Below are 20209 nucleotides of genomic sequence, written 5' to 3'. Positions count from 1 at the left end.
CCCTTTCCTTCTGAAGGAGCACAATCCTGGTACTCCCCTAATCCCAAGACACAGTGTCTTCCACGTAAAGGTATTCAGTTTCATAGTAAAATACTATTTTGCCTTTTTATTTCTAGGACTTCTTTTTTTATTCACTAGTATATGATCCACAACAGAAGACTCTTCTTGCTGATAAAGGAGAGATCAGAGTTGGGAACAGATATCAGGCTGATATATCAGACTTTCTGGAAGAAGGTAATTCCATTTCTCATCCCAGTATAAGCCTAGAAAGGTTTCATGTATTAAAAGTTTCAAGAAGTATTGTGTTAAAGGCTCTGATACCCAATAGTCTGTGCGGCAAGGCCTATAAGCGTTTTCATGGCACTGACCTGCTCCAGGTGCTAAAACGTCTCTGTATAACCCCAGACTTTGGGTTCCAGTTTCTGTACAAAATCTTCAGTACTTTCTGAATGGAACACATTTTAAAAATATAAACCTAAAATTTCATTTTGTATGCTGGATAGTATAAGTTCCATAGACTTTACTTAATTTAGGGTCTGAAATGCCTTGAAATCAGGGTGCATAAAAATCAGTGATTCTTTTTTAAATAGAAAATGGGATTTTGAAATTTTAAACTAGATTTTTTAAAAATAAAATGCTTCTTGAGGAAAAATCTATCTAAAGATAGCTTTCTGTTTCACATACATTACTGTCCAAAGGTTATTCATCATGAAATAATTAAATTTAATTAGCTTTTAATTATGTAGCATGAAGCTTTATATTCATGCATTGTTTAAATTTTGGGGTAAATGAATTCCATTAATCCATTCACAATGTCATGCTTTCCCAGAAGTTTCTGTAAGATTATTGGGCATTTTTTCTATCTAGAATATATTGTCACAGATGCTTTGGTTTACAGTTCTCAAAGCTGTGAATTTGACTGCAGAGATCACATGCCTCTTCTTCACAGCAAAAGTGTTACTAAATAAACAGAGTTGAGAAAAACACCTTAAACCCATTGGTCCTTTGCAAATCTATGTAAGATAATCAATCCCTTACCTCTTAAGTGATAGGTTGCAATATATATCAATCAATGTATAGAAGAAGATTGTTGGGAGAGGAATAGATCTGCAGAAGAAGCTAAGTGTGAGGAGGGAGGAGCATGTAGTAAAAATGAAAGTGAAACCTTTTGAGCGGAATACTCCACAAGGCTTTGGATCTTTTTATATATAGCCTTCTTGTTTGATGTGGTACTGAAGAAACCCTTCAGAAAGTACATCTGCCATAGGAGCAGACGTTACATGGGTCTCTCCCTTTTCCCTTCTGCCTGGAGAAGGCCATTTGGTACAGTCCTTCCCTCCCTGCCAGATCTTCACCAAACAGAAAAATTGCAGACTAAGAGTGGAGCTGTGGAGCAAGGTGATAGATTCCTCCAAGTCTGTGGAGAAAGACTGCCTGCCTACTTCGGAGGCCCCGGCCCCTCCTCCAAATGTGCCTGCTTTGGCTGGGGCTCGAACCATGGTCCAGACCATGCTGCTAATGCCTGGATGCTCACTGAAGGTGTTCAGTGTCAAGAAATAGGCAAAGAGGGCCACAGTAGTCAAACTGGCAGAAGCTGCGCAGTGAAGGAAATATGTGGCATTCGAAGGGTCACCATTCTGAGCCAACCTGGCAAGATCCATCAGTACTTAGCATGCTCAAATCTGACCCTGTGGTACTGAGACAAGAACTGGTCTCAGCAACTTTGGTATCGGAAGGTGAGATCCAAGACACATCATCTCATCCCACAGGTTTGTCCTCCTCCTACAGCCTCAGGATTGTGCTGGTTGGATGCCATCTCATCAGTGTCGATGGAGTTGGCTTGTATCAGAATTGAGCACTGTAGGCTGCTCTTGATTTCCTCTCTTGGGCTGGGATGGGCAATCAGAATGATCCACCCCACCATTTTACTGAGGATGCTATGACCCATGGGGTCTTTGGATTGAGATGCCTTCTACAATCCTTGGTAAAAAATTGGAGCACCATTCTGAACCCTATTTGTGGGGTGAGAGTACTTCTTTAGAAATTCTACATTCTGGATGCTTTCACCACCTCTGCCTAGAGCCCCACTGTTTGCTCCTTGACCTGCGACCCTTCAGGAACCATCTCTGCAAAATGCCACTGCTCCCCTTTCACCAGTCATTATTTCCTGTACTCTTTGGACCACTGCCAGAGGCTCCACCTTCTGGCCTAGAAGACTACCTGTTGGATATTGCTTCATTCTCATCAGTGGCCCCATCTTCTGAAGCAGCTGTGGGAACCCAGCGCTCAGCCTCTTTGTCCAGAGATACGGGTCATTTCTAAGAACACATTAACGAGAGCCATTGTGGTATAATGGTTAAGAGCATGGGACTGGGACTCAGAGGATCTGGGTTCTAGTCCCCGCTCAGCCATGGAGCCGGTTGGGTGACTTTGGGCCAGTCACAGACTCTCAGCCCAACCTACCCTCACAGGGTTGTTGTTGTGGGGATAAGATGGAGGAGGAGAGATGATGTAAGCTGCCTTGAGCCCTTTGTAGGAAAAAGGCAGGATATACATCGCAATATAAATACATACATACATACATACATACCTCCAGAGATATCTGAGATTCCACTCTTTGGCATGTTTTCTGCAATCTTTTGTAATTTATGAAGACTGCTATCCACTCCCCATTCATTCCAACGTGCTTTTAAATCTGATGTCGTTCTGGCAGTTGTGCAAACCTTAACTCAGTAGAAACCCCCCTCTTGTTTTTATCCCAAAATGGGAAAGAAGAAGCAGCTACATGTATGGGGAAGAGGTGGCAGGAAGGCCAAACCAGCAGACAAGTATACTGTAGTTCTGCACTGTTCAGTCTGCAAGTGTTCCAGTTGTATTATGCCCCAAAGAAAGAGGAGATAAGCAAAGAGGTAAAGAAGAAATGGGCAAGAAAACCTCAAAAAGTGAGGTCACATAGATTGACAAACTACAGCACACAGGAAAAGGTGACAAACAGTTGGGGTAAGAAAAGTATAAAAATACACCCTCATTAGTTCACCAATAATGAGAGAACTTCAAGTAATTACACTATTCCCTACAAATACTGCTGTTCATGCTGCCATCTTTCCCCCTTCATCTCTGTTATGTAGATTTTTTTTGGTGAAATTCACAATTAACAGAACAAAAGAAGACATCACAGTAGTCCAGACTGGATGTCATGGATAACAGAGGCAAGGCCCGTTCTCTCCAGATGGGGCCATAACTGGTGTACCAGCCTAAGCTGGTTAAACCCAGTTGAGATCACTGCAGCTACTTGAGCTTCTTCATGAGGACTTACAGACTGTGCACTTGATCTTTTAGAAGAATACAATCTAATCTAAAGCAACCTATCGTACTTCCAGTTTGTATGGATTAAGTCTCAGCCTATTCACCTCAAAAAATCCTCTGAACATTGATTCAAGTGTCCGCATTCTCCCTGGAATGAATTGATGGCAATGAGAGATACAGCTGCGTGTTGTCTGTGTGCACTGATGACACAGTCCTGACCTTCTGATGGCTGCCCCAGCAGTTTCACGTGAAGAGCATGGAGGACAGAATGGAACCTTGCAACATCCCACAGAGCATAGCAGAAATTCACTAGCACTACCATCTAAGATCCCTTCTCCAGGAGGGTCGGAACCATTTGCATACTGAGCATAAGGAGACCTACCCAGATATCGAGAGCTCCAGAAGAACAAAGGCTTGTACTCTCCCCTTCCTTTCTCCATCGATAATCAAGTCTGAAGCCTGATTGGACTGTAACTAAATAAATAAGTATAATCTTTGGAGTGGTGAGGCCACCAAAAACTCCAATGTTTTGCCCAAGAATGGCCAATTTTACACTTTAGCCAAACCATAGGATTTAAATTTGGCTTCCTCAACAAGGACCTGATTGCCACGTCTTTCGAAGTTGCAGAAATCTCATCATCCCTGAAGAAGGCATGGATCATCTCACAGGTCTGGCTATTTAGCCCAACTCTGTCAGATTCCGCAATCCAAAATAGACAATAGACTGCTTGTCCTCCAAGCAGTTTGTCCATGTCCTCAGTTTGACAGGCCGAAAGGTAGATGGTGCACTAGCCTGCTGCATCACAGACTGTCATTACAAGAACATGCAGACTGGAATGGATATGAAGACCTCTCAAAATGTCTAGCCGATTGCTTACAGTGGGCCTTCGTAAGTTGTTGTTTTGTAGAGCCTACACTCAAGAGACCTTTACTTACCTGAAAGAACTCTTCTAGATAGCACTGAGCTGACGCAATGATGAAGTAGGATTTCTTTGCTGCTGTCACTACCATAGAACAATTTCACAAATGGACTCTCAGCTCTGTATTTGTCATGCTTCTGCAGTTTGCAGTTGAATCACCAGCACAGTCATTTTATTGTCCTCCGCTTCCCAGAATACCAAAGAACTGATAAAGTTCCAAGAGAATGTTAGGGAATAATCCTGTTAGTTTTTCCAAAGTATCTGTTGAGGATAGAGCAAAGCCCAGGTGGCATGCATTTGCCAAAACCACTGAGAGTCAGTCAGGAAAAAGCACCCTCAATACTTCGTGAAGCCTTGCAGGGGGTGTGTGTGCTTTTTCTCACTGCCTCCTCCAGTCCCCAGTAAAAATAAGGGTTACAGCCATTTCATTCTTAAAATGCCTGTTGTGTAAGGCAAGTATTTTGTGGGCTGCAAAAAGTGAAATAGAGTGAATGATCAGGAAAGTCAGGAGAAGCATAGGGAGAATTCAGTTCAGTGACACTATGTAGAAGAAAAATTATCCCCCAATCTAAATAATTTCAGCTTGCTCACCTTAATGGGTGAAAGCAAAGCAGAAAAAAATTCAGAAAAGAGAATGAGAACCCAAGTGGAATAGCACAGCACAGCATGGGGGTGGGGCAGATTTTCAATTTCTCCTGTGCCTGGCTCATTTGAAAGTGTATTTTCTTGAAAACTGCCTATTCAGTAAGCTATTTAATGTAACTATGTGCTCAAGCTAAAGCCAAAGAATTAGAGAAAAATATTAGTGGATTATTTCAACAGGAAGAATAACTGTAAACGGAAGTAAACAAACTCCTTTCTTTGTTATGCCAAGTTAAAAACAAAATCTATGCACAATAATGAACAAGTCTTAGTTTTTGCTTGATATATATGCAGGTAAACTCAGTGCCCCAGTGCTGTAACAATTCTGTTACCATGTTGAGGCATTAATGCTTTTTATTCTAAGCTGGAGTGCACAGCCTTTTCAGATCCATTGGCCAGATGTGATGTCTGAGGGGAGTGTGTGTGCACAAGCACAGATGAATGAACGCACACATATACATGCCACTTAACAGAACCTGTAGCTTTCCTGTCACCACCAAAGACTAAATTGCACGAGGAAATTGTCTCCTCTTCCTTTTGGATAAATCTGTCCAGAGTCACGCAGTTTTGACATGGGGTGTTTTTGCTGTGAAATTATTTGCAGAGATAAGAATATAAATACTGTGTTTTCATAATGCATTTCCAAGCACTCATATAATTGTAGTGATAATTAGATTAACAAGTGTGAATTCTCTACAACTAACTTTTACTAAGGGTGAATAGACACAATCTGCTTAAGTACACCTCTCTTACCATAGGTGGGGGTTCAGTAGAACAGAACAGAACAGAAGTAGAGTGGGAAGGGGCCTGTAAGACCATGGAGTCCAACCTCCGGCTCTCCTTCCTTACTGGTCACCCATCTGGCTCAGACCCATGCCTTTCTGCTTAGCAAAGGTGACTTGACATGCTAGCTTGATGTGTAGTTATGCAGGCAAGTTCTTTTCCCATAGCATTGTTTTGTGATTCTGTGAATTCTTTGGGGTAATAGATGATTGCTGTTGGATAACCCTGTACTGCCGTAATGCTGGATTTGAACATTTCATCCCCTTCCAATTCTGTGAAGAATAGGAGTTAGACTTGTTCTGTATCTGCTAAATGTATTTTTCAAGCAAGGTGAAAAGAAAGCCTTAAATCAGTCTTTTAGGTTTTGTTTTGTGACAGGTATTTTAGTACAATTCTTTTTTTTTTTTTTTAGGTGAGGATGATGGCAGAGATCAATCAAAACTTGAAACAAAAATTTGGGAAGCATTTAATCCACTAAGAGATAAGCAAATAGACCAATTTCTTGTAGTAGCACGGTAAGGAGAAAATATTCTCATTTGCCTCTTCATCTGGTGATTTTCTTATGACCGGTTGACACTGATCAGTTATTTGGTTTTTATATATTTTTTTTCTGCTTCATATGTTTACTGTAAAAAGCGTGGTAATTTTATCTTACAATACCATTACCTTGAAGCTAACAATGGGAGTTTGGAAATAGCAATGGTTTATTTTGGGAGTAAAGCAAACTTTTCAGGTATTTCACATTTGGTACTCATTTTTTCTAGTGTTCACCGGTATTAACTGGAAAAATTCAGCCTTTGATTTTGTCTTCATGAAAGAATTTCACAACTCCTGTTGAGCTGAAAAGAATGTTAAGAGTGCTTCTTCTTTGTTTATACTCATTGGATTTGATGGTGTTTTTGTTTGCCACATGAAGAAATATATAAAGGCATGATCTCATGCTTTGAATCAGGTCTTGCTGCTTAAGCTTGTTGCTGTTTCCATACCATTCGTGAATGGAATTCTGGCAGTAGTCTTTCCCTGCCCTGTTTTCAGGGAGTGACATTTTTCCTGTATTTTCTGTGCAGAGTTGAAACTTTTGTAGGCCTACAATATTCAGTGCACTTGTGAGGCATGGCAGCAGTGACCCCTGGCATCACTGAGTGTCTGTCATGTCCTGTGCTTGATTTATTTATTTAGACTGCCAATTTCTGTTTCCATTTCAGCGTCTAAATTTAAGGCTAAGGAGGGGAGGGGAAGGACCCTGGGGCACTCTCCACACCTAGCCTCCTTCCCTCCTTGCTCCCAGCTCACCCCTCCCTCTGGCCCAGTTGCAGCCGCAGGTCGGGGTGCAGCTGGCACAGTTCTTTCCACACCAGCTGTGATTTGGGGGAATGCAGACTCTGAAGAGTCCTATAGTATCTCAGATGATGTTGAGAGACCATGCAACTACAGCGTTTCTAGATATTGGCATAAGCATCAACCATATAAAACTCTGTCCATCATAGTTTTGAAATAAACTACCTCAGGACAAAGATAATGTTTCTTGCAGGAGTAAAGGCAGGATATCAATACAATCAATAAATAGTAAATAACAGTAGAAGCTTTTTGTCTGAATGCAGAGCCCTAATCTTTTAGTCCCAGTTTCAATACCTGAGAAGAGGCATCCCTGCGCGGTCTGTTGCCTGCTTCCCCCACCCTGGTAGAAGCTGCTGTTTTCTTGATATAGATTCTGTCGATAACAGATGTATATGCAGTGCTTCCAAAGCTGCATCTGTATGTTGAAATTAATCTGTCTGGGATTAAAATTAGTTGAGAAACTTGCACATATTATGTTTGTGTTAACTTAAGCAGGAACTTAGCACGTAGGAAATTACAGAATTTGCTAACACAAGATGCAGAGATGGCAATCAGTTTGGCTGGCTTTAAAAGATTACGAGACAAAATCCTATATGATCTGGCTAACGGTGGCTGCTAGTCCTGATTGTGCATATGCTGCCTCCTGTATCAGAGGCAGTATGGCAGTATATAACCAGAAAGGTACTCCTGGATCAAAACAAGATTTTGTGATGGCATCCTTTTCTTGCAGTGCACCCCCACAGTCACTCTTTGCTGGATTAGCATCAAGTTGTATAAACCAGGTAAAGCCCAATGGAAGCACACAGTTGTTGTGATACTGCATTTCCTGCAAAATGAAATTCTCAAGTCTGTTTATATGCTACTACAAGAGGGAAAATTGAGCATGAGTATGGAGCAAAATATATTTTGGGTGGTAGAAAAGAATAGTATGTACCTGTTCCTTACAGAAGGATGCAACAGAGAAGAATAAGAAACATTATTTCAGAGTTTCTCTTTTGCGTGTTTCCTCTTACATGGGGAATTAACTTTTTCCCTATTGTTTAGTTCTGTTGGAACATTTGCACGTGCTCTGGACTGCAGCAGTTCTGTTCGGCAGCCAAGTTTGCATATGAGTGCTGCAGCAGCTTCTAGGGATATCACACTGGTAAGCATTTAAGGAAATACGCTACTGTTGGATTTTCAGTGTGAAATAATATTTCTGCTATAATGGTACAAAAACCATATACATCAGATTATTTCTCATTTTTTTAAGATTATTTAAATGATTTATATAATTGCATCTGATTTACCACAAGGTCTCTGAAATGGAGATTCTTAATTATCTGTGGAGGAGGAAAGGGTTTCCTGTGCAAACAGAATGTGGTTAATAATATTGCAATGTTGCTCTTTCTTTGGTAATAAAACTTCAGTTTGTTATTAAAGAATTGTAATATTCTTTTTATTAGAACACATATGTCAAGTCACCTTATTTTATTTCATAGCCTTGTGATTTTCAGATGTATTGTGTATATTGAAAAGTTTGCACTTCATGTTTGGTTTGTTTCATCATTTAGTTCCATGCCATGGATACCTTGCACAAACACGTCTATGACATTTCCAAGGCGATCTCTGCCCTCGTGCCGCAGGGTGGGCCCGTTTTGTGCAGGGATGAAATGGAGGAGTGGTCTGCTTCCGAGGCTAATCTCTTTGAAGAAGCTCTTGAAAAATATGGAAAAGATTTCACAGACATTCAGCAAGATTTTGTAAGTAGGCGGGAGGCATTCAGATACCCCACCCTGTAATCCTCCTTGGGCAAAAAACATGGAAGTCTGCAGTGAGGAGATCAGCTTGCACCATTAAAATGTGGCATTAAATCAGATTTTTAAAATTCAGGGTATAATGTGTTTATGTGGGGCTTTTAAAGGTAATAATATTTTCCGCTATCCTCTGGTAGTTTCAAAACTACTTTGCCTACTAAAAGGGGGTTGTGAAAATATGATTTCTTCTGTGATAATTTGGTGTTTGATCAGCTATTACAAAGGGTTTTTTGAAACGTGAACAATAATTTTAAAATGAAATTCGTTTGGTACACTTGCTCATAGTTTCATTCAAAGTAGGGGAAAACTACCCAAATGTTACAAATTAGAATTTTGGCAGAGCTGTAAATTCCTTTTTTTTTTTTTTTTTTTTTTGCTTCTGGGTAAACAGCAACTTATCAGTTACAGTGCATCTTCTCAGATATGCTAACATCTCATCTAGTGCTGATAAGGATTAAAACCAGTTACAATTAAGATGGGAAGGATTGAAGCTACTGTACTTCTTTCAACATCAGTCAGACCCCTACCCTATAAGAGGTAGAGTGTATGGTCAGCTTATGAAAATGGGCTTACGCTTTATTTTTCCTTACAAAGGAAGAGTTTTTATTTAGTTGACCATAGAACAGTCTAAAGATTTGCTTCTCTATATGAAACCGTCCAGGGTGGAAAGAATATTTCAGGCTCCCACTTGCAAGCTTGCATGTTTTCTGATCTGGCATATCGTGTCTTGGTGTTCGTAGCCCTGTACAAGGCCGAATAAATGGTTTGTCCTCTTAGGCAGCTACACCTGGCTTCAGGGTACCTTCTTGTCTATATGTTTGGGAATTTTTCAGCCTGGCTTTTTGTGTCCAGAAATTATTTTATTCAAGGCTTCTATTGGTAGGATCTTGTAGATTTGATGTCTCAGGAGGTTTTCTTTTGTGTGTTCCTAGCTTCCATGGAAATCCTTAACCAGCATAATTGAGTATTACTACATGTGGAAAACAACAGATCGTTACGTTCAGCAGGTAAGAGCCATGTAATACACTGACTCCAAAATGCAGCTATTGCTTTGAACTCAAAATTGGAATTTTTCTGATAGTGAGCTTTTTAACCCTTTATACTCATTTGCTGACCCATGTATGGATTATCTGAAGCTTTGATTTTCTCTTTGAAAGGGTCAGCAGTCATGTATGATGGGCAGATGCCTCAGTGCCTTCAGAAAAGATTGTGGATTGATTTTGGGTAGCAGAGACAACCCTCTAACTCATACATGGAAGAAGCAATTGTCATAAAGACCCAATAGTCCTTTGCTAAATGAAGGACAGCTATGTTGTCTGTGGATTTTGTTCCTGGTTTAAATAGCTTTTCCTTATTATTGGGCATTTGCAATGCAGAGGAAGGCTTATGTCCTGAAGTATAGCTGTGTGATTCCTTTTTGTCTGATGGTCATCTCTGTGGTTGTAACCTGGAAGCCTTGACAGTATATACTATAAATTTGCATTCTGTGGAGGAACTTGCGTATCATGGGATCTGGAACCTGGCATTCTTGGGCAGATCGGTTTGGAATACACATTTTTGAGTGGCAAACGTTTTCCGTGTAACTTCCAAGAAATAGAAGGACACTTGTGTTTCCACATTAGTGCTAAGGCCTCTGGTTCTGTGCCAGGGACCCAGGAGCCCAGCAAGACCCACACGGCCACCAGGCTGTACTGGCAGTGCTGTGACTGCTTGCCATGTCTCACCTCAGGCCAGACCAGGCCAGAACTAGACAGGACCTGGAAGAAGAGGACGTTCCTCTTGCTGACTTCATCCGGGAAAACACCTCACTCTGGGCAGACCACAGGTCCAGGGCAACCAGTGCGCCCAACCTTGTTGCCGAGTGACCAAGATCACCTCAAGGACCAAGGAGACAACTAGCAGCACAGCCTAGGGGAATTCTGTCTGGCGACCTGAGGTTTCCCTTCCCACTCATGAGGAGGAAGCTGTTTTTTCCAAGGATCCAGATCAGAGTCTCTGGGGTGGGTTGTGGGCAGCAGTCTGAGGAGAATTAGGCGCCATGAAACAAAGCCAGTGGTCAGGACAGAAGGGCAAACAAGGCAGCATAATTGAGGAATAAGCCAGAGGCACAGAGCGAGGCAGGACCAAAGGATGGCCAAGGGAGCCATGGACAGCAGGGCTGGGGAAGACCTTACTGCTCAAGCAAAGCTTGACTGGGACAACTAGCTCTCTTACAGTTCTTCCTGCCCAGAGGAATCCAAATGGCAACCTCAGATGGGGCGGGTCAGTCCAGGGCCTGAGGATATGATGCTGCCAACCACTGCCCAGCGGGCCCTGGTAACCTGCTCAGAAGGGTTGAGCAGCAGAGGCAGGTGCAGAGCCAAGTGCCGAAGGGGCACCTTGCCCATTGTGTTGCTTGCTGGACAGATGTCCCAAACATCTTGATCCCTGCAGCTTCATGGTTTCTCTGGGAAGATCGTGTTTTGAGCCACACAACAGGCTGGGCTGGCAAGAAGCTAGAGGTCGAGGTTATCTAGCAGTGGTACTGACCAAAATGTTGGGTCCCTGTGCCTGAAACTCACGAGCACGAGCATTTTGAGCATGGCTTGCCCTCCTGGTAGGCGTCCATTGATGCAACAGAGTTAACAAGGTTGTGCTGCCCCTGCTCCAGAGGTACACAGAAATGGGAATGGCACAACTCAGATGACTTGTTCTGCCTTCACAGATGAGCAGGCAGGTGACCTGACAGCCAAGTTGTGAGCTGTCAGTGGAAGAGCAGGGTCCAGAAAAATGCTTTGTTGGATAAATATACAAGAGTTTGAAGAACAATTTTTAGGAAGTCTCTACAAATCTCCCTGAACTTCTTAGTCTTATGAAAAAGCTTGTTGGTTGTTTCAGACATTTAAATCTGTAGATCACTTAACTGCTTAAATATTTCAATTTGGAATATTCTGAGCATATTGGATTGTAGTAATTTGGTTTACCTTAGAAATGTGAGCATCCTGTTTATGAACTCTCCTAAATAATTGTTTCATTGAAGTGGCATACAAATAGTTCAGTGCAGTTACTTCATAGGGTTTTGTCTATTATATAATTCTGTTGTTTTATTCTGCCTTGCTTCATGTGTAATTGCATTCATGTATTGATTAATACTTTCAGCCCTACTGATTTATAGTGTTCACAAACTGCTAAATAAATCCATGATGTTAACAAAAGGGATGAACAGCAACCCCTGTTTCCAAGAGGTGAATTGACTTCTTGTTTACTAAGATAGCTTTTAGTACATGTTAAGATGGGGGAAATATGGATTGTTTTTATGTTCTAATTTGTTTGTTTTTGCCTTTGCATTAAGAAACGGTTGAAAGCTGCAGAAGCAGAAAGCAAGCTAAAGCAAGTTTATATTCCTAATTAGTAAGTGCCTATCATTACTTATACACACAGACACACACACGATGAAAATGAAAATCTAGAGATGTGTGATAGCGATTCCTTCACCTCAGAAATGGAATAGTCCTGTGGATCATGTAGGCAGGCCCAAACTGTCGCATCAGAGAAGAGCTGTCCTGACTTCCCAGAATGGCTCATCCACAAGGCTGGTTGAGTTGGTGTTCTTAAAAGCTCACTTTCTGTTGCTTATTAAGCTCTTTCTTTAGTTATATAGACATGTGCTCTACCCTTGTTTGTTTTTCCTTGCCTCTGTTACTTCCTCCTTACCGCATTCTAGTCAGAGGTCTGGGAGAATTTTCAGCTTAAAGTTTCAGGGGGACCAGGAGCTGGACACACCGCCCCACCACAGGTGGGTCGGTTGCAGCCAGTTGCCGCAAGGGAACTATTTTTTCACACCCACCACTTGCAGTCAGGCACCAGATGGACAAGGGACTGGAGTGAGCAGGCCATGTTGTACCTGAAGCGTCAGACTCCTCCTCCTCTCCATGGAACAGCGCACTTGATCACAGCCATCAGCCAAACCCACCATGGTAGCTGAGTGTGCAGTCTAGGCCCATGCTGGCCCTGAGGCTCTCAAGGTGGGCCCCTGTGCAAGGGAAGGATTCACTGGCTGGGGTGCTGACGTGGCTGTGAATCCAACCCAGCAGCAGGGAACAGAGGTAAGCTCTTCCCTCCACCCCACCTCTAGATCTGTCCAGGGAGGAGGGATGTCACATTTCACCTCACCAGATACATCCGCGACTGAGTGCCGTGAGGCCGTAACTCACGTCCCAATTACTCACACAGACGCAGGCAATAAAAGCTTAAAGTCCTTTTATTCCAAACGACTACAAGATTTATGTGTACGACGGATAGTACAGGAGCTGCCGTTGATGGTTCTAAGCGACACAGTTGCCCCCTCCTTTCTGACCTCTCTGAGATTTACTACGTGTATCTTAACCTCCTCGTCCGTCCCTCTCTCCGGGGGCTAGATAAACTTCTCTCCCTCCTTTCGCTTTGTTTCCCTTCTAATTGGTCTAAGCGTGGAAGTCTCCTCAGCTGGGCATTCTCCATGCAACCAACTGTCCAACCTGATTCTCAGGAACTTGCACCAAAACTTCAGAGTCAGGTGGTGGGGGGTGTTTGTGCCATGGGCATCAAGTATAACTCTTCCTGCTCTAAAGCTTGATCCTCGCTGGAGGCTTCTGGCCCTCTTTCACGTGCTAACGACTCCCCTGAGTTGTTAGGCACGACACTGAGTGTCCTTTCAGCTTTGACCCAGTCGCTTCATTCTTTCTGGCGCTACTAGTACTAGCCCTCCGCTTTTCCCCAGTAGCATATTGGGCACCTTCTGACCTGAGGGGCTCATCTTCTGGCGTCATATCTTTTTGCCTTTTGGTACTGTCCATGGGGTTTCCATGGCAAGGATACTGGAGTGGGTTGCCATTTCCTTCTCCAGTGGATCATGTTTTGTTAGAGCTCTCTGCTATTTCCTGTCCGTCTTGGGTGGCCCCGCACGGCATAGCTCAGAGCTTCATTGAGCTACGCAAGCCCCCTTCGCCACGACAAGGCAATGATCTATGAAGGGGTCTCCCACACTAGAGACATTCAGAAAGAAACTGAACAGTCCTCTGAGTGGGATGATTCCAATTGGTGTCCAGCAACAATGTTGGACCAGATCGCCTTCTTGGCTCCTTCCAACTCTGCTATTCTATAATTCTATGATTTTTGTCCTTGCTGATTTAGATATGATGGCTTTTATCATTGGTCAAATAGTGTAATTACCATTTATTTAAAGGAGAAGAATGAAAAGGAAAGGATTTTATTGACAAGACTATACTAGAAGCAGAACATAAATTAATGCTCAAGTTAAACAAATTTTAGATGAGGTGAATCTCTCAGAATGTGCACACATACAAAAATTAAAGAGAACCCCCTCTAGTCTTCTAAGATAACGTCTGAAAGAACAAAAGAAAATGAGGAAGGATGGCAGATCTTTTGCCAATAAACCTAAAAACTGCTACCTAAATTTGAAGAGTATGTTCCCTTGTATATATCGAGCAATTCATACAAGAAAAATATTGAGTATTTTAACAATTTTACAGGGTTGCCAAAATGCACTGGAACTGGTAAAAATAGATGGTAGAAATATACTACTGAAGATGGTTGCTTGACTGACACCCTGAACAAAATCTTGCAACAAATTTATATTGTTAATTTATATTGTTTTATTGGATTCTATTTATTTATGGTTGTGAGCCGCCCCAAGGCTTTGGCGAATGGGGCGGCATAGAAGTCCTCTAAATAAATAAATAAACAAAAAAACAAACCTGAAATGAATGAAATCAACCAAATGTTGCTGCCCCATACCATAACTGTCATCTGCAGGATAAGCCCAGAGTGTTTGCTGCCTGAGGTGGGACAGCAGTGGTATTTGTCCCAAGTGCTGAGAAGGCACCGCAAACAGAATCCACCCTACTGGGCCACCTGCCTCCTCTTTTCGTGGGGCTGAATACACGGCCCCAAAGATCTGAGCCTGGGGGCAAGATGTACATCAGGGACAGGCAGATTTGGAGGTCCACAGAGCGTTTGTCATCCTTTTTCATTCCCAAGGTTACATTGATCTTAGGGCAATTTGAGCTGTGGCAAGGGTGTTGAAATGCTCCCCTTTTTTCTCCCCTGCAGCTTTCTCGGCGGGACTCCTTTTTGCCCCTTCCTCCTCCAGAATTCCTTCCCTACAGCCTTTCCTGCCTGCCTTCCTTTTTCTCCCACTTCTCTTGCCTGCCACTCCTGCCCTTTCCCTTGCGTCGCTTCTGCCACCGCTGCCTCCTCCTCCGGATCTCCTTCCCCACACCGTGGCCACCTTTGCATCTCCTTCTCTCCACTGCTGCGTCTCTGCTGCCACTGCTCTCCCCACACCCCCAGCCTCCGCCGCTGCAAGTGCTACCCAGCCCCACGGGGGCAGGCCGCCTCCCGGTGTGCCAGTGCCCCATCTCCTGGCCCTGTTGAGGAGAGGAAATGGTGGAGGCCTGGAAGTGGGGTCGATGTGTGTGCGTGTCTGTGTCTGAGCAGATGCGTGTCTGTGTCGCAAACCTGGCAGCTATATTCTGGGGTTTTAGACACACTTGTATGTTTGTTTGTTTTAGTATAATTGTTTGCCTGCGAAAAAATAGCTATCAATTTTACACTGAATTAAGTACCACTGGTTTCAAGGAGAGTTATTCTCTAGTGATTGTGTATTCTAGCTTTCATCTTTCTTTTTCTGTTTCCTATAGTTACTGTAAAGTTAGTTGTTTATATTCCCTCATTTTGAATGTAGCTACCTCCAGTTCAGTGTTTAGTTTGTAGCTGATTACAGATAAGACCTAGCTTTTCATTAACTTGAAGGAAAGTAAGATGGTACACTCAGGCCTGCAGCTTCAGACTACTGCTTCAAAAGAGGTAGCCAGTATAATATAGATAGATATAGATAATAATATAGATCAGCCTCTTTCAAACGATTGTTATCCATAGAGGGTTCCACTCCTGAAGGCAGACATAACAATACTTGAAATGAATAAAAATAAATATGGCTCTTGTCATCCCCAGGTAGCTTGGTCATGAGTGATGAGAGATGTGATCTTACTCATTGGGAAGGCACCAGGTTGGGGGAGGCTCACATGGATGATAATGTTTTAGGTAAATGCTGAAATATGTATGGAATGAATGGGGAGAGTTACTTTTTGAGAACTTCAAGGGTGCAGAATTTGCAGTATCAAGGTTTTAATGAGAAGAACATGCTATATGGCTGTAAATAATTACATTTACATTTTTTCCCCAAGAAGCCCTGACTGATTGGTGTTAGGAGCATATCAGTGTGACAGTTTTGGAAAGGAGAGCCACTGTGGTACAGTGACTAGAGTGCAGGATTCGGTTCAGATCTCCACTGCTGTGGAGCTCCCAAGCTGTCTCGGGCCTGAGTGAAATGTGCATGGCAGTGGGGTGGTAAAGGATATTTCCAAGCCTCCCCATGGCGTGTCTTGGCTCTGTCCCTTTCCTAAAGCATATTGGCTAGAAAATAGGAACTAATGCAGTGTGAAGTGAACCCCACTGGATTCAGGACTCCTGCTTCTGAGTACATAAGGATGGGGGGCTGGCATTATGTGGGGTTTGGTGTTCTGTGGTGCAGCGAGGACCACACAGGCTCGCCCTCTATTCTGCCTTGGCTGAGGCCCAGGAAAACATGCTCAGCACACCAGGGATAGCACATCTGTCCACCTTGGTCTCATCAAGATTCCCGTTTTCCACTGCTAGCATCCCAGCTCCACGTCAGATTGCAACATTTTCTTTTAGTTCGTGTAACTTTTCATGGGGATGCTCAGGAAACATGCATTTTCATAAGCAGCTTTCTGAATGAATGTATGTTTGCAAGCAGTCTTTCAATTAATTAAAACATTTTATATGAATTTCCCAAATATACCAATATTTGTATGCACTTTCAAATGCACACCTTTTGTGAATATACCTTTGAAAGTGTATGCATTTCTGAATCAATTTTTATTTGCAATATGCATTGCAAACTTCCAAAAAATTACAGATTCCAGCATCTTAACTGTGTTCCTGTTCTGTTTGCATTCAGGTGCTACATACTTAGTAGGTTCCCATTAAAATACAAACTCAGTTAATTTCTCACTCAGCCCGACGGCACCCACTGTGCACTGCCACAGATTTCTAACAGCTGAGGTCTGTCCAGACATAGGGATTGGAAAATCACAGCATGGCATGTTCATGAGTAAAGGGGATAGAGAGGCCTCCACTCAGGAAATTCACTAGCACAAGTTGTGGTCGCCATCAGAGAAACTTGATGTCCTGTCACAGTTCTGTGGGAAGTCAAACATTCCTTGTCAGAGAACAGGGGAACCTTCTCAAGTGGATCACTTGGGTTTGATTAGCTCGATGGCACCTAATGAGCTAGTAAATGGTTTTGTTAATGAGTACCCAGGCACTCATGCAAGAGGAAGAGGAGAGAATTTTGTTGGATTCCTAACAACAACTCGTTGGACTTCAATAAAACATACCTTCAGTAGCAAGATTTCATATACTTCAGCTAAGTCATCAATTCAAAGGGAAACTGCAGCCACAAAATTCAGAGATGACTGAGAGTGGAAAGGGCAGCAATGAAGGAACTAGAAAGGATGGAGTGTAAGCATGTTTCACTGGAGACCAAGGTATTCCCAATTGCAATGCATGGGCATGAAAGCTGGACAGTGAAGAAAGTTGCCGGGAAGAAAAAGGATGTATTTTAAACATGGTGCTGAGGGAGAGCTTTGGGAACACGCTACGCCTCCAGAAAGACAAACAAGTGGGTACTAGTTCAGATCAAGACACAGCTTTCCATAAAAGCAAAAAGGACAAAACTGAGGCTCTCATACTTCCAACACATCACAAGATGGCAAGAAAGCAATCATATTAGGGAAAGTCAACGGCAGAAGATGAAAGGGAAGACTAAATATGATACGGATCGAATCCATTAAGGAAGCCATAGCCTTGAACTTGGAGGAGCTGAATGGAGTTGTCATAAACGGGACATTTTGGAAGACTTTCATTCCTAGGATTGCCATAGGTCAGAGACATGGCACATAACAACAACATGTGCACCTCATTGTCTTGCTCTCACTTTAACTAGGATAGTTCCAAACGCTCTGCCATAACTCCAACACCAAAAGTAACAAAACTATAGCAACAACTCCAAAATAGCTTCAAATTGTCAAGCCAGCATCAAAAAGATGGGTCACTGCTCTGGCTCACTAGTGATTGCATGGGAGGAATTGAGCACAGGAATGTCAAACAAGAATGGAATATACCCGGTGAAAGGACTCTGTCATAGTTCTTGTGCTGTTCAAGATTTTTTAATGACTTCGATGGATCCAGAAATAAGAAACTTGCGTAGTCAGGATTAACCCTAGCCAGGTGGGTTCTTGACTCCTTAGTGACAATAATGCATTATCCATAAATGCAAAGAAATGATGACAGTCCTTTTCATGTCAGGTTTTTAACAGTAAAAAAACATAACACTAAGTTTGAGCTCTGGGACTATCTTTTTTTATAGATTATTTGTTAGCTACTCCAATAACATTTTGAATGAGTATAAAAATACTGTAAATAAATAATGAACTTTTCATTTGATTTTTTTTTAACTAGAAGATTTTTGTCAGAAGCTCTTGAAGAATAATATACTAGTAAAAAGTCAGGCATATTTGCACAATTAACATCTGGAGGACACAATAATTCCTTGTGAATATAGAACAGAACATAAATTTTCTGGAGAAGAGGAACACTGACATATCTGAGGTTTAAGTCATTGAAACAATGATTACCTAAAGTTGGGGACTTGGAAGTACTGCATAGATAGTTATAAACTGTAGAAGTAGCACAACTGAGGCACCTATTTGGGATTTCTTCATAGCTTAAGTCAAAATTCATGAATAAAGATGGAACATAACAAAGGGAAAAAGTCCAATGACAAGGTTTGCCGTTCCTCATTCACCTAAAAAATCCTAGAAGAAACACATAATCTGACCCTCCGGTGAATGCTAAGGATTTAGAAAAAGTTGCTGAAAAAGCTGTCCCCTACAAGATCTGTCTAACTCCATTTCTGTTACGTATGTTGTTTTTCAGCACAAATTTCAATAGTTTTACTTATGGAAGTCAAATAGTTTAAAGAACTATATGCAGGAGTCCCCAAACTTGGCAGAACAGTTGGAAAACCTTCAATACAATTGGTTGTAAAGTGCTAAATCACAGGTTGCTAGATCCCTAAGAGAACTTGAAAAGCAAAGCAAGGGTCTTATGTCTGTAGTATATAAAACAAGTTCCTGAAACTGGGAAGTACACATGATCACAAAATGGTGTGGGGAAAAAAGATTTTGAAGAGGTGAAAGAAACTGAGACATCAAATTCAGTATGGAATGTTAAAAAATGAGATCATTTTGTCAACAATCGAGGATAATGTCATGAAAGAGGTAGTGATGCTATTGAATGCCATGAATTCTAAAGAGAAATGTGATTCCACTGATTCCATCAGTTAAAAATGTACCCTAAAATGGCTTTACTGTCTATATTTGCAGATGAAATTTTGTCCTTCCCACATAAAGAAGTAATTGATTATAGCTCTGAAGGACCTTAACGTTCCTGCTGAGGCCATTGGATCTAGGACGCCTTGGGGCATCACGGCCACCAAGACAACCATGTGGTTGTCTCACCGTGTCATTGGCCCAGTGCATGTGGGCCCACACTCCTGAAGTAGTTTCCTCAGGCAGGAGGAGGGTGATCTGAAGTCAGGGAACTTAACATTTATTCCCTTGTCATGGTCCTATAATTTTTGTTAAGGTTTAGATTTTCAGTGGCTTTTACCCTTTGTAAGTGCATTTGTTGGGAGGAGCCTGATTAACATGGTCCACCCAGAGGAGCTAATGGAGTCCTGTTGATGGCCTGGTCATTTGTGGCCCATGGCATGTCCTGGGCATTTGACATGTATGCCCTGAAGCCCCCTCTCCCTCTTTTCAGAGCCTGGGCAGTACCTTGATATACAGCTGTTTTGAGGGCAGTGGAGCAAGAGGGAATAAGGCTAGATGGAAACGGGTCAGAGGTGACTAACCATAGCTCAGAACCAATTATCGGACCTACTCAATGGCGGTGAGGCTGACAAGCATTTCTCTCCCACCGCAGCTGCATCTTTCGTGTTTCCCAGCAGAGCAATTTTAGTTGGGGGTGGGCTTGTTGCAGCCAGGCCCGAAGAGAGTTGTTTACATCCTCAGTAGAATGTTGCTCTAGACTTTGACGGGGAAGCCAAGTGCCTCAGTCAGGAGTTCGGTTCCACAGTTAGTGCAATTCCAGTAGCAGAGGTGCCCAGGACACATCTTGTCCAGTGGCATCAGATTAGTTCCAGTTGTTGAGGTCTGAGGTGGGCAAAACTTGGCCAGCCACATGTACGGTTGACCCATGCCTGTCATGGCTGATTACTTTTAGCAGGGGGTGGCT

General features: G+C 42.5%; 1 protein-coding gene across 1 annotated transcript in view; it reads left to right on the top strand.

The window, feature by feature from the left end:
- Positions 1 to 116: 116 nt before the first annotated feature.
- MTA1 (metastasis associated 1) overlaps positions 117 to 20209 on the top strand; it is a gene marked incomplete at its 5' end in the record, with an annotated part of 61884 nt that continues 41791 nt past the window's right edge. Inside the window, 6 exons of the mRNA XM_044439393.1 lie at positions 117 to 234; positions 6064 to 6166; positions 8034 to 8133; positions 8543 to 8731; positions 9718 to 9792; positions 12117 to 12175. Of these exons, the coding sequence (XP_044295328.1) occupies positions 117 to 234; positions 6064 to 6166; positions 8034 to 8133; positions 8543 to 8731; positions 9718 to 9792; positions 12117 to 12175 (644 nt within the window). The remainder of the gene's footprint in view (positions 235 to 6063; positions 6167 to 8033; positions 8134 to 8542; positions 8732 to 9717; positions 9793 to 12116; positions 12176 to 20209) is intronic.

The sequence above is a fragment of the Varanus komodoensis genome, unplaced genomic scaffold, assembly GCF_004798865.1.
Source record: "Varanus komodoensis strain SLA01 unplaced genomic scaffold, ASM479886v1 scaffold34_3, whole genome shotgun sequence".
Classification (NCBI taxonomy): domain Eukaryota; kingdom Metazoa; phylum Chordata; class Lepidosauria; order Squamata; family Varanidae; genus Varanus; species Varanus komodoensis.
This window is presented reverse-complemented; position numbering and strand designations above follow the sequence as displayed.